A 14,157-nucleotide genomic window follows, 5' to 3' on the forward strand; every position below is an offset into this window, starting at 1 on the left:
TGACTGTTCTGAACAGCAATCATCACGTTATAGAGTGTCCTTGAGGCATATTGTTAGATCCTGCTAGTAAAAATCAACAAGTATGTACCGAATATTAAAACCCACTGGCTCCCACGCAGACAAGTGGAAGACCATATGTTGTTGGGTGCGAGTTGTGGCGGTTAATGAGGCAATATGTGTGGCGAATTAAAGGAGAAGCTAAATGTGTGTTTTTGTTGAGAGACAATACATTTTAAGCTGACATCTTTTAAAAGTGCTCTGCAAACCGTTTTCTCCCATGAGACGGCAGGGCTCTGCCCCAGGTCTCTCCCCAACTTGAGCCAGAGGTGAACATTTTCCCCAGCCAATCTCCGCTCCCCGCCGGGCGCGTCGCTACACGGAGCAGCCAGTGGGGCTGTGCGCACGGTATCGAATTGTCCAATAGGAGCAGAGATGCCAAAGTGGGCGGGTCTTCGAGTCTGCAGCGCCGAGGAGCCTTTGGATGTGCTGCTATCCATAAAATCATCCAGGATGGGAGATGTGCGCCTTCTGGGCTTTTTGGAGGTCCTCTCTGGACACGGTCGATCTCAGCAGGCGTCACAAGGGCAAAGTGCGTTGAGGTAAGCCAACAGTTAAATGAGGTTTAAAAATACAGCCGCTCAGTGTCTGTTGAGAGAGGAAATCAAGTATCCATACTGTGTTTTATAGACAGACACTCTGTAAATAAAAGTCAATCTGATGCTGTCCATCCCATAGGCCCTAATGTCCCCAGGGGTTGCACAGTTCCATTTGACGCCAGGTATGATGGATCCAAGAGTGCGGTGAGGCCTCCAATGGGCTGAGCGAAACGCCTCTTTAATCCTCCGAAATCCGGGAATTAGCCGCGTTCTACTCGTCGCACCCACCGGACCACCTGGAAATACTATGGGAATGTGTAACAGTGGATTTTAGGCCGAGTTGAAGGCAAAATCTTGTTTCACCTGTGGAGGCATGAAAACGCTATGAGTCTCCTGGACAGTGACTGACCGCAGCCGGGCTCCGTGGAAAAGCAGTCGGAGAGACAGAGGAGGCGACATGAAGGAGAAATCGAAAAATGCTGCCCGGACTCGACGGGAAAAGGAAAATAGTGAATTTTATGAACTGGCCAAACTGTTGCCGCTGCCCTCCGCCATCACCTCCCAGCTGGACAAAGCTTCCATCATCCGGCTGACAACAAGCTACCTGAAAATGAGAATAGTCTTTCCTGACGGTAAGAGAGGAAACAGTAGCACGTGAACATAAAGTTAAGATGTAGGTTAGCCTATTATAAATAATACGGTAGAATCGACCAAATGTACCAGCTGTAAATTGTAATAAATTTGATATATAATAGTTTAACTGTAAATACAAATCATTCTTTCTTGTTGCATATTCGTAATTTTTATGTTCTTATTGGGCTATTGAATATTTTCTTAGTATAGATCTTTTTATTTTCTGCTGTCCATTTTTGTTAGGACATGTAATTTCCGGATAGGTTATTTGTGGCCAACAAACGCTCAACAGTTTTTTTCATAAACGAAAACTTTGTTACGTTGCCTTTTCAATGAGCTAATCACAGATTTAGAGGAAGAACAAATATATTATAGCGTATTAAAATGTGCACGTCACAACGGGCGTATGTCTCAAGTTTATTTTCACCATATATGTCCCTTGTTTAGCATTACTTTAAAGAAAACACACAGGTGGTGAAAATGGCGGGTGCAGGCCCACATTTGTGTAACGAGCTGATTCCAGCTCTGTTAGTCCAAATTCTAATATGATCAGCGAAATTCCTGCCCGAGTGAACGAGGGCATGGAGTCTGCAGCAGAACTCTCTTGTGTCCCTCGGTCCGTGTCCACAGCTTGCAGCTATATGGTTTCTCTCCGGGCCCCCGGCGGCCCCTGCCAGCAGATTAGCTGTGATGAGGCGCCTTCCTGCGTGACTGCGACAGAGCCGGAGATATTAGTATGATCTGCAAGGCTGATCCCTCAGCATATGGACCTCTTGTAACAGTAAAGCTGGTGGTGGAAGGTGGAAAGAACCTGGGGAAAACACAAGAGAACGGCGAACACAGTCGTGTGCTGCACTGAGGAGCTGAGCCACTGCACAGGGCGCAGTAAGACCCATTACAGTACCGGCTTTAACGTGCGGGCTTAATAATGCAGACTGCTCATTTCTATTCTAATACCACAGTCATGTCATAAAAGGTAATGATAGCGCACACTGCACGATTCGTGTATATCTTTGATGGGAGAGAGAGATATTGAAAGTTGCATGCCAGTAAAACCCTTTGAATCGAACTGAAGTGAACTGAAGTGACAGACAGACAGAAGAAACAACCTGAGATGGACCCTTGTGTCACTTACATCACTGAAAAACATTCCATAAAGCAAAATGAAGGGTGAAAGAAACCTCTTGAATCAAAGCATTCTAAACTGCAGTATGAGCTGGGAATTTTCTAGCGCAGGATATTGTGGAAAGACGTTTAATTTCATTTAATTTCGCATTTTCTACAGTCCAGAATCCAAAATCACCAGATAATGATGTTATGTAAGGTCACGGCTGTACAAGGCCTGACTGGCACCTATAGGTAACACCGCTGGTCTATGTGCTGGACGTCGTGCTGTTTCACGCGTGTGAGGCTCTGACTAGGACTGAAGGGCAGACTGCGGGCTCTCACTCCTCGGCCCTTTGCAGGCCACTCGGTCACCTGTGCTGTGTTGAAGGCTCGTGTACGCCCCAGCACGAGCCACAGCGTGGAGGCAGAGGACGCGCATCCCAGACGGAAACAGAGCTAAACATGGGCTTCACTTTTAGGGTGTCCAAAGAATGCTTTGTCGTTGTATGTGTGTGTGTGTGTGTGTGTGAGAGAGAGAGAGAGAGAGAGAGAGAGAGAGTTGGGGTGAGGGGACCTTTGAGCTCATGTCGTCCACCCAGGGTGAAATGATCTGACATCACCACAAATATCCCGCTGAAATCTCGGTCCCGAAGCCCTGGCAAGAAATGTATTGTTAATATCGGCCTACATTCAGTTTGCTAAATGAAATGACGACCCCCATTTATTCCTATACCTCCTTCAGACTCCAGTCATAGCTGTGTAGAAGCAGTAGGCCTGTTTTGTTGATCAGGAAACCATGAAATGTAGAAAATTAAACCCCACTAGCTTTTGAATTCAGCTTTCGACCGCATCTCACGGCGAACATAATAATAATAATAATTACTATTATTATTATTACTATTATTGTTCTGTGGACCAATGTGCTGCCATTGCACTTTTGTTCGCACTCTCCCGGAGACATGAGGATTCTTCTTCGTCTTCTTGCTGTGTGTTGTAATGTGTTAATGAAATTCAACCACTTCTGAACTGTGTGCTGAATCCGCTGAAGGATTTCTCTCAGACCTGGCGGGGTTTTTCTCAGGGTGACAGATCATTTACCATGAACGGAACATTCGTGCCTTATAGGTGTTTACCGTGTTCAGGGATTTATTTTAATCGATTCATTTAAACATGCCCACCAAATGGATTTATTGCGGTGCGAATTGTAAATGAGGTTATTCCATATTAGTTTAAAAACACACATGCCCAGACTCATACATAGAATACATGCACACACAAATCTGAGGGGTTACAAGAAGGAAAAGGAGGAAAGACGGAAAAATAAGGCTGCACAAATTATGTAATTATGTAAAATTACGTAATTATTTATTGTATATATTAATTTCTCTTGTTTTTGTTTTTGTTTTTTTTCATCCCGAGTAACACTCAAAACCTTCTCAGGTCTCTAAATGTTGAAATGAAAATGAGGGATTCCTTGCTGACGTCACACTGGCCACAAGCAGGCATGACTTTTAAAAGGTTAATAAACGAAAAATGTTGGACTGGAAATTGCTGCTCTGAAAAGTAATAATAATAATAACAGGCCCGTTAGTGTAAAAGACAGTGAGATAATACATCTAATGAAGACTAAAAATTCAATAAAGTAATGTGGAAAGCTGCCCACTTCAGCAGCTATGACTCACTTGGTGTTTTCAGACAATGTTCACAGTAAAGTCCTGACTGTATTCGCGCATTAGCTCCGTGCTACGTGTATTTTGGCCCGTGCGCCAGGCCCAGCAGACAGCGAACATGGGTCCGCAGCCCGGAGCTGGAGCATCAGCGGCCTCAGCACATCTATACTCAGTTCTTGCTTCTGTGACGCACATTGCGTTTGTGAGCTCCACATTTACCTTTCTCTCATCTCGGGCGTGTTTGTGGCTGTTTCCTTATGATATTTTTGTAGCTCCTTGTACCAGATTTCACCAGGCCTGTTCACTTTTCCCTAGACAAGAACGCGGTAAGACATTATTTGCCTCTATTAATAAACAATTATTTCCTGTTTTAGTTTAGTTTTTTTGGGGGGGCCGTCTTTGAGGACAAATGGAAGTGTGTATGAGTCCAGCGGAATTATAAAAAAGCTCTTTAGCTGTTTTCTTCCCAGAACCCAAACGGCTCCTAATTAAATCAGTGTTCTCATTGCTGTTTGTTGCCACAATAAAAGTATTTAAAATGTAATGTTCTATCTTGATATTTATTTGTCTTTGATATGAAGTGGATTGTGTTCCCCATCCTTTGTGGGTGTCTGAGGGGCTGAGTCCACATCAGCTCAATATGAATGTGATCCCTGCTGCCGCCTGTTTATTCTGCAGAGCCCCATTTGCATTTCAATGGGGAAACAGAGTCCTGTTGGCTCTGTGCACTCGGGTTCAGCGCCTGGTTCCCTGGTTACTTTTACCACTGTTGTGAAGGCCTTGTGAAAATATTTTTGCAACGATCCAGATTCGATTAAAGTTCGCTATTATAGATTTTTAGATTTTGACGTGTTTTTAGAACTGTGGGCCGCAGACCTTAAGCTTAACATAGTGTAGCAGCACTGAGTTGATTTTAGGCTTGTGATGGTCAATGCAGCAGCTAAATGCTGTAGGCCTACTTAATTACAGTTGAATTTTTTAGTAATGAAGGATAAAGTAGTAATAAATAGTAGCTAATAAATAAAATTGCTTAAATGAAACTAGGCTGTAAAAGTAGCTTATGAGACAGAGACATTACGGCTAACAGTATTTGTTCTTACAATTACTCTAATTAAAGCCCTTCAGTTGTAGTGATGAGACCCTATTGTGAATGAATCATGATGCACACTTTTGGTTAACAGTTTTTAAAAACTGGTTTGTTTCACTTCTGCTTACAGGAAAATGAAGCTTTTATTGTTTCCTCTGTCTGTGTGATTTATTTGCCAGGCCTTGGGGAGTCCTGGGGTCATGTGAGTCGCAGCAGTGTTCTGGAGGGAGTCAGTCAGGAATTAGGCTCCCATCTCTTACAGGTAGGTAGCCTACTGCCTTATGAGTAGTCACACGTTAAAAGACACGTGGTCTCTTATAAAGCCCCTAAAATGTCTATTAGAATGACCAGTTATGACTTAACATGTTAACAAATTCACCCTATTATTATTATTATTAGTCAGCTAGACTGTGTGTGTGTGTGTGTGTGTGTGTGTAGTTTAGCAACTGCCTGCTGCTGCCTTCATTCTTGGGCTTTAAGAGTAAAATGAGCTGAACACATTCACGGTCACGCGCTGAGCCCCAGCCTGTCCTGCAGCCCCTCTCACTTCAGCAACAACACAATGGAGTCGGAGCTGCAGGGCTACAGGCTGGCCACAAAGAATCAAAGGTTGGCTAGCTCCAGTCAGACAGACATACTGAAGGGTGACAAACAGAGCTTTATATTAACTGATCAGGGCCACAGGATTGTCAGTTACACATGAAGAGGCACAAGGTGGCGAGCAGGTCTACAGAATAGTCAAATGGGCCTAAAATGGTTTCATAATGACAAGCTAGAATAGGACTGGAGCTTCACAGATCTAAAAAATTGGTAACTGTTTAGTTCACCTGCTCTTTTAAAGCACAAGTCTGATGTAATTGTTTTTTCCAGCCTTTCATCAAATTGTTATTTTTCATGATTTTGTTCTAGCAATCAATCTGTCTGTTATAATAGTAGGTCTGTACTGTTAAACTGAAGACAGTTAAAATAATAAAACACGTTGTTCATAAAAACATAAGATAACACTGGTGTTATTGAAAGGCAAATTATTTTGGCCTTTGGCTGGTTTCTAATATAATGACACTCTTGCTATTGTTTCTTTCAGACATTAGATGGTTTCATTTTTGTGGTTGCGCCTGATGGGAAAATAATGTACATATCAGAAACAGCATCAGTCCATCTGGGCCTGTCGCAGGTTGGTTTGACAAACTGAATGTGACCTGTACCAGTGTGTTGGTTCTGATGTGTCACAGTTCTGAGCTGAATGTTCATTTCAACAGGTAGAGTTGACTGGAAACAGCATTTATGAATACATTCACCCAGCAGACCATGATGAAATGACAGCTGTCCTCACAGCACACCAGCCTTATCATTCACACTCTGTTCAAGGTAATCAACAACCAAGGCATGCTGCACTGGATATGACACGCACTCATCATACAGCACAAATAATGTTTTTTTTAAATTATTTTTCTGCAGAATATGAGATGGCGCGCTCATTCTTCCTGAGAATGAAATGTGTCCTTGCTAAAAGAAATGCTGGTCTTACCTGTGGCGGCTACAAGGTAACAGGGCTGCACTGCTAAACCGGCATTCACTGCCTGGTTTACATTTAACTGACAATTTTAAAGGTCTGCCATTTTCTATATTAACAGTATTTTCAGCACTCCCTATACACTCTGTCAGTGTGTTAGTCCTGGATTAGTTTATTGGTCTGTGCCGTAGGCCCCCACTGTAAGTAAAAAGACATCAGTGAAACACACTGCTACACTTGGTAACACAAAACCCTGATATTTGTTAAGAGTATCTAGACATCTTGGGCCCTTGACTCTTGCTTACTTCAGACACTGTAAAAAATATGGTTGCTTTGAGCCTTTGGGGCAACATTTAAAAAAATATATCATGGTTTGATGTTTCTTAATGAGGAAACATGTCAACCAGTGCTGCGGTGTGTTTCTCTGTTATTTGTAATTGTTTATGTACATCACTGGAGCTCTATCTGCTTGTCAAGTGGAGATGTAACATTCTGTTTCCAGTTCATTCTCCAGTTCATCCATAAGCCACAGTGTTGTTTTCCCCATTGTATCATTAGATCAAAAATCACGGGTCATCTGTCATTTTACCACTTTCCTTGCAACAGGAAGAAAAAAAGAAATGGATACAGTTGATTAGATAGGTCACAGTATTCCTAAATTAATGAAATAAAACTTATAAAAGTGTGCTGTTTTGCTGCCTTGTAAAGTAACATTAGCTAGTTGGCATGAAGTTAATGTAAACACTACATTGACACATTTTACACTGATGAAAGTAACAGTAAAAGGGAACTATTAAAAATGAGTTAGACATATAACTCGATATACGGCATATACTGGAATTAATTAATTTGCCACTGTGTGTAATAAAGTTTGGTTATGATGTGACCGGGGGGGAGACAGCCACACTGACTACTCTATTTGAATCTTAAGAACCTAGTCATTTTGCTTTACTCACACTGATGCATTGCTAAAAACAAAGATGTTATTGTGTAGAGGATGACAGGTTCCACCATTTGGGTCTGGGGGAGCTTGGACGTGGAATGTTACGTCACACTTAACAAGCGGACACAATGACAGACATTAACAGTGAGTAGAAGCAATTCACTGTTGTAGTCTCTGTGTGGGGACTGTTTGAAACACTGTTAATACATAAAATGACTGGTTTTATCTTTTTTAGGGTTTGAATAGGATCAATTTCAGGTAAAATGAATATAAAATGTGCTATTATTCTTATGTTATAAATACTTAGACTTCCTGTGGGTCACCAAGAAGCTCCCAGCTGTGGTTTTGTGAGGTTGGTTCTCCAAATAGATTTCCAGTAACTGTCCTACAGTAGATGTTCGCACTTTGTATTTAAGGAAAGCAGGACTACAAGTTTGTTATAGCCTGTAGTGACGCCATGCAATATGTAGGGTGGTTGATGAAGAGAACTTGCTATACCAGTACTTCAGAATCAGAATCAGCTTTATTGGCCAGGTGTGTCGAACACACAAGGAATTTGACTCTGGTACATCGGCTGTCAATGTGCATGTACTGTACATATCCCCATGCAAAGGGCACGTAAACAGTAAACCAGCATAAACCATACTTAAAGTGTTGAGGCTAGTAGATGAGAAAAGATTGAGGGATAGTCAGAATCCACAGAGTTTATCTTTAGCCAATTTTAATCTGCTCAGAAATTTCCATGGCAAACTTCTTTTAAAATTACATGAAATCTTGTGTGCAAAGTTCAAATTTTGTGTTGATGGCCGTGCTATAAAAAGGATTGTGGAGTGTGCACAATGGAACGGGAACATTCTCTAAGGGGGATAAATGTGTTAAATAAATTTCATGGCAACAGAGTTTTTGGATTTTGATATTTGTTATCTGAAAGAATATTTTTTCCATAATGGTGTCACTAGATGAAATGTCAGAGGGTCACCAAAATCATTAGGCTTTACTCTCTGAAGACCATGACTATCTATAGGAATATTAGGCTGTTAGTCTGGTCAGTATGTTGCTCTGGGTGCACATGTCAGACTGACAAGGCTGAAGTGGTAAAGTTAGTTTGAAGCCTCACAATTGCTCAGATAGAGGTGGCATCTTGAAGAATAAGCCAAGACAAAAAAAAGGTCTACCCAAAGCTCACAAGTAGAACATTTTGGACTGAGTGACACAATCGGCCAGACAGCACAAATATTGTGTGTTTGAGACCAAACTCCTTCAGGTTGCTGCACCCCTCCCAATCCCATAACATGAGTTAAAGGGCTACTGGACCATGCATGGATCGATAGTTATACTTTCTTTATCCGTCTTTGACTGCTTGGCTCAGGTGATCCACTGCAGTGGCTACCTGAAGATCCGTCAGTACAGCCTGGACATGTCTCCATTTGATGGCTGCTACCAGAACGTTGGGCTGGTGGCTGTTGGTCACTCACTGCCGCCCAGCGCAGTCACTGAGATCAAACTGCACAGCAACATGTTCATGTTCAGAGCCAGCTTGGACATGAAGCTCATCTTCCTTGACTCACGGTATGTTCTGAATGTCACAGTGTGCTGTACTCGCCTGCAGACAGTGGACATGTCTGTATACACTACATGTCTAGTATATATTTGTTTGGTTGTATTTGCTTGTTATATATTTTGTTGGGGGGGTTATACGTGAGTATGTGTAAATGTGGCAAGGCTTTATGACCCTTGAGAATGTGTGTGTGTGTGTGTGACTACATGTCCCTCAGGGTTGCAGAACTGACGGGTTACGAGCCTCAAGATCTTATAGAGAAGACTCTCTATCACCATGTCCACAGCTGTGACACCTTCCACCTGCGATGTGCTCATCACTTGTGTGAGTTAGGTTTGTTTTAGCTTCCTTCAAATTCTCTGCACAAACACACACGTTTGTACAGCTACCTCTGTGTGGACAGTCCCTGATACAATGCATTCCCTAGCCCTTTACTCTAACTTTGATAAATGCCTAACCCCAGCCCTTCCCCTAACCTAAACCTGACACTAACACCTAACCCTAAAACCAAGTCTTAACCCTCACTCAGCCCCTTTGAAGGTGACAGAAAGTGAGGACTGGGAAAACTGTCCTCACTGTCCCAAAATATCCTCATACCCATGATATAAAACTCAAACCGGTCCTCACAATATACAGCAAGTCCACACATATACAATTCCTGTACAGACAGAGTACATCAGGCTATGCTTTATATTTTTTTCCAATGTTGATTGTACAATATATTATGTTATAGTGTTATATTATGTTTTGTGTTAACATTCAGCACCAATTTCCAGTATCAGATTTATTTGATTTGAATCTTGTAATGTAACACCTTTTGCTGTCATTTTCCCCACAATAATATGGCTGTTATTTCTTTCCCCTCCTTTGGCCCTGATAGTGCTGGTGAAGGGTCAGGTCACCACTAAGTATTACCGTTTCTTGGCCAAGCATGGTGGCTGGGTGTGGATTCAGAGTTACGCAACCATTGTACACAACAGCCGCTCATCCCGACCTCATTGCATCGTCAGTGTCAATTATGTCCTAACGTGAGTATCTGCCTTTATTTTTAAGTACTGCTAGATTTACCTTATGATATCCAAGTGCCGCTAAATCGGACCACCAGAATTAGATAAGAAAGGTTCATATATATGAACCAGTGCTCATGGCTGTGGCATTACAGACCTTGTGTCAGTCAAGCAGTGTGGTCAGAACTGTTGCATGACTTTTCTTTGATTATGTGTAGTTTCGATAGCTGTAGGTTGTTTGTGTCAGTCACGATAAGTACTACTTCTCCTACTAATTGTGTGACACAAGCAGCTGTACTGTCAGTACAAAGCTAACTGGCCAGATTTGCCAGACACACCACAGTTTATGAGACTGTCATGACTATGTGTCTCTGACTGTCTCCGGGGGGTTAGCTGCTGTGGTTGAGAATGACCAAGCTAAGATCCTGTGGGACTTCCAGATACAAACTGACAAACTGGTAATGGCCAACCAACCGGACATAGTAGTGGTGGACAAACAGAAGAAGAAGGCTGTAGTGATAGATGTAGCAATCCCAAGCGACAAGAACATCAGGAAGAAAGAACACGAGAAGCTTGAGAAATACCAAGGACTGAAAGAAGAGCTAGAAAAGATGTGGAAGGTGAAGGCACAAGTGGTCCCCGTGGTAATAGGAACATTGGGGGCTGTGACCCCCAAACTGGGAGAGTGGCTCCAACAGATCCCAGGAACAACATCTGAGATCTCTGTCCAGAAGAGTGCAGTCCTAGGAACAGCTAAGATACTGCGCAGGACCCTCAAGCTCCCAGGCCTCTGGTAGAGGACCCGAGCTTGAAGGAAGAAATAAGACTGCCCTGAAGAGGGGCAAGTAGGGGATTTTTTGTTTTTATAAAATATTCCTCATTCTCTCCTTGCTGCCTTGATATATATATGTGTGTGTGTGTATTCCCCACTTGCCCCACTTTGGGGCGGTCCTTTATTCCTTCCTTCAGGCTCAGGTCCTCTACCAGAAGCCTGGGAGCTTGAGGGTCCTGCACAGTATCTTAGCTGTTCCTAGGACTGCACTCAGCTATGCAGATATTAGGCTGAGATCTTGTCAAGAAGCACAACCTAAAGAAGTTGGACACATTTTTTTACGCTGATGCAACCAGTTCTATTACAGAAGTAGTTCAACAGTAAGATCATTCAGCATAATCATTAACGGCCAATTACCATCTAGAGTCAGGCTTCAGGAATCATCTGCATCACTGCTTTTTACGCAAATGCAGCATAAACATTAAAAAAATTTCCAGGCTAGTCTAGTATGTTAGTAGCATTGTTAACAGTAATTTAGTAAATGATAAATGTTCTGATATTATAGGTATTTATTATCCAAAAAAGCCCATTTAACAAGTACTGTGCAACACATTCCTTCATTACTATGAACAGTAGTAGTTTATTTTATCTCCTTAGTGTACAAAATATGTACTAATACTATATGTTTCCTCCTCTTTTACAGTAACCAGATGTTATAGGAAATTACTTTTATATTTATTTATTTTTTTATTTTAAAATTAAAACCATATACATGTATAACATGTGAGCCATTTTAACCATTTTTATATTCATTCAGTAGCACCACAGACAGGGTCGGTAAGTCAGGAAATATTCAGAGTCATACTAAAGAGATTGCTGGTTTTGATCTTTTCAAGAGAATTGATGACAATATAAAAAATACTGCATAATGCCAGCCTTAACTTTAACTTCTTGTCTCCACTGGCTGCACAATGAAGGCGGCACATCAGCAGCAGGCGACATGGGTGTGTGATTTAACTGGAGGTTAATTGGAAACATGATGTGTTTGTTGAAGCCTGGTTTACAGAATCTGGCAGTGAAGAAAGTTTAAGTCATATTCTGTTTTCTTTATTATTGTGGGCTGAGTTAAAGGAGATGATGGTTGATTATGATTATAATTTCTTTTAGGCAAACCAGAACTTTCCTGGTTTTTCTATATTTGATGGTAGTAGATATTTCTGTTCTAACGCTACATCTTCTCTCCTGTATGCCAGTTACAGTATGTTAGAATGTCTGAGTCCTCTCTTACCAGGTCTGTGGAGCGTGCTCAGGTGTTGTCTATTACCTGGGGTAGTTTCTCTGTGGTGGCATCAATTTGTTTTAAACTGGCAGCTTTGCCTTCAGAGTATTATATAAACAGAAACAGGAGCAGGGATGGACTGAGATTCCATTTGCTTCCTTCACAAACAGTCCCTCAGCTCTGGGTTGCCACTATAGTCATCATTTACTAGCTGCTACTTTTCACTTCCTTCCAAAAAAAATCTAACTGTAATCATGTAATTATTAGTAAGTGAGAGTGGCCATTTATGCCATTACTTTATTACCACCAATGGGAATATTTCACAGATGTACAAGTGAGTGTGTGAAGGAATACAATCTATGAAACCTTCCATTAACCAGTGCGCCTGGCTGCAGAGAACAGCTTGACACACATTTCCTTTAACTCCTACATCATATCAATAGCAGCTCAGTGTTTATGGCCTTTTACTAGGTAGACTGTAAACCTGATGAGTGTTTTGTTGGCTGTAAGTGGAATGAAGCCTTATTTCCTTCCCGTTCCCCCTGTTCTTCTTTGGTACATTTTTTTGAGGTGCTGTATGGATTGAGCCATGCCGGAAATGAGCCAGTATGCTTTTATGTGTGTAATAGAAAAGACAGACAATGGAGGTAGGCAGGCTTCTGTGGAGTGCTTTTATCAGGAGCAGAGGTGGTTGACCAGTAGCTTTAGTGTATACAGCAATGGATAACACAGATGATAAGAGCACTTCACCTGCATGTGAACTCCCAGTGTGTATTCAGCTCTGATAACCTGTGCCCCCCCCCATCCCAGGTCTGTGGACTGCCACTACAACAGTCTGACAGTGATTTAGCAATCCTTTGAATAAAGACATGTCTACTGGAAAATCAAGTAACCACATGTTTTAGTCATCTGACTCTCACAACAGTTGCATTGTCTGTAGAGTCAGTGCTGTTTGTTGTGTTATATTCCGGCTCAGAGTAAACCTGTCACTCTGCTGACCTATGCACACACACCAACCATTTTTATTTAAGTGAACAAAAACAACATTCAATACAAACACTTGCACTGTTAGTTCTAAATTTTAATATACTTAGTGAGCTTATCAGTGTATTTATGCATGTTTTTTAAGTTTATTTTTTATGTTTTTAATCTTTACTTGACATGTGATCATCTAGACAAAGACAGGCCAGGAATAAATCCATTGAATTTGCAGGCAAGCAGCAATGAGCCCAAACTACCATCAGGCCATCAGACACTCCATAATAATATATGTGACTGATATATATAAATACATTATATCTTTGCTTTTTTTTCTTGTGCCAGACCTGATAATATCATCTCTGCATTTAAATGTAAGAATCTGAACTGCGTACAATGCAATATCAATATAAATCATTTTAAGGGGTGTTATGGCAAAAAGACTGGGAACCAATGTTTTAGAGTGCTGCCATTTCTCCTTATTAAATCAATAGCAACAATCCACTTACTGTATATTCAGACTTTTCAGGCCCAGCTGTCTGTGTTGTGTCTGTGTTCAGAAAAAAAACAGGGGTCTAAAATCAATGAAAGTATTGATCTGAGTGTAACAATGGTCACTTTTAGGTGAACGTGGTAGCTGTTCATGAGTAAGTGTTCTGGAAAACTAATTGCTTCAGTCATTTTTCAGGTAGATATGCCAAACATTCACTGACTCCAGCTTCTGCACTGTAAGGATTTACTCTTTCCTTTGTCGTATATGACAGTAAATTGAAACTGGTCTGGTTGATGGCCTTGTGCTCTGAGAAACAGTGGTGGCATTTTAATGAGTTCAAACAAAATTCAGAAAATAATCTGCAGATTAATTACCAGTGAAAATAATTTTTTGTTGTAGCCTACTGGCCCACATGGACTATAACATGTCAGTCTTCTTCTTCTTCTTCTTTCGGCGGTTCCCGTTAGGGGTCGCCACAGCGAATCATCTGTTTCCACCTAACTTTATCCTCGGCATCCTCT

General features: G+C 41.5%; 1 protein-coding gene across 2 annotated transcripts in view; it reads left to right on the top strand.

Moving 5' to 3' along the window:
- The first annotated feature begins 512 nt into the window (after positions 1-512).
- sim1a (SIM bHLH transcription factor 1a) overlaps positions 513-14,157 on the top strand; it is a 27,600-nt gene continuing 13,955 nt past the window's right edge. Inside the window, exons 1-8 of one of the 2 annotated variants that reach the window (XM_020621656.1) lie at positions 513-599; positions 5,273-5,355; positions 6,178-6,267; positions 6,353-6,461; positions 6,552-6,637; positions 8,919-9,118; positions 9,325-9,431; positions 9,988-10,135. In XM_020621656.1, coding sequence (XP_020477312.1) covers positions 6,223-6,267; positions 6,353-6,461; positions 6,552-6,637; positions 8,919-9,118; positions 9,325-9,431; positions 9,988-10,135 — 695 coding nt within the window. In that variant the 5' untranslated portion in view covers positions 513-599; positions 5,273-5,355; positions 6,178-6,222. Of the gene's footprint in view, positions 600-1,053; positions 1,229-5,272; positions 5,356-6,177; positions 6,268-6,352; positions 6,462-6,551; positions 6,638-8,918; positions 9,119-9,324; positions 9,432-9,987; positions 10,136-14,157 lie in introns of those variants that run through there. The other variant, XM_020621655.1, reaches the window with a different exon arrangement.

The sequence above is a fragment of the Monopterus albus genome, unplaced genomic scaffold (assembly GCF_001952655.1).
Source record: "Monopterus albus unplaced genomic scaffold, M_albus_1.0 scaffold264.1, whole genome shotgun sequence".
Lineage (NCBI taxonomy): Eukaryota > Metazoa > Chordata > Actinopteri > Synbranchiformes > Synbranchidae > Monopterus > Monopterus albus.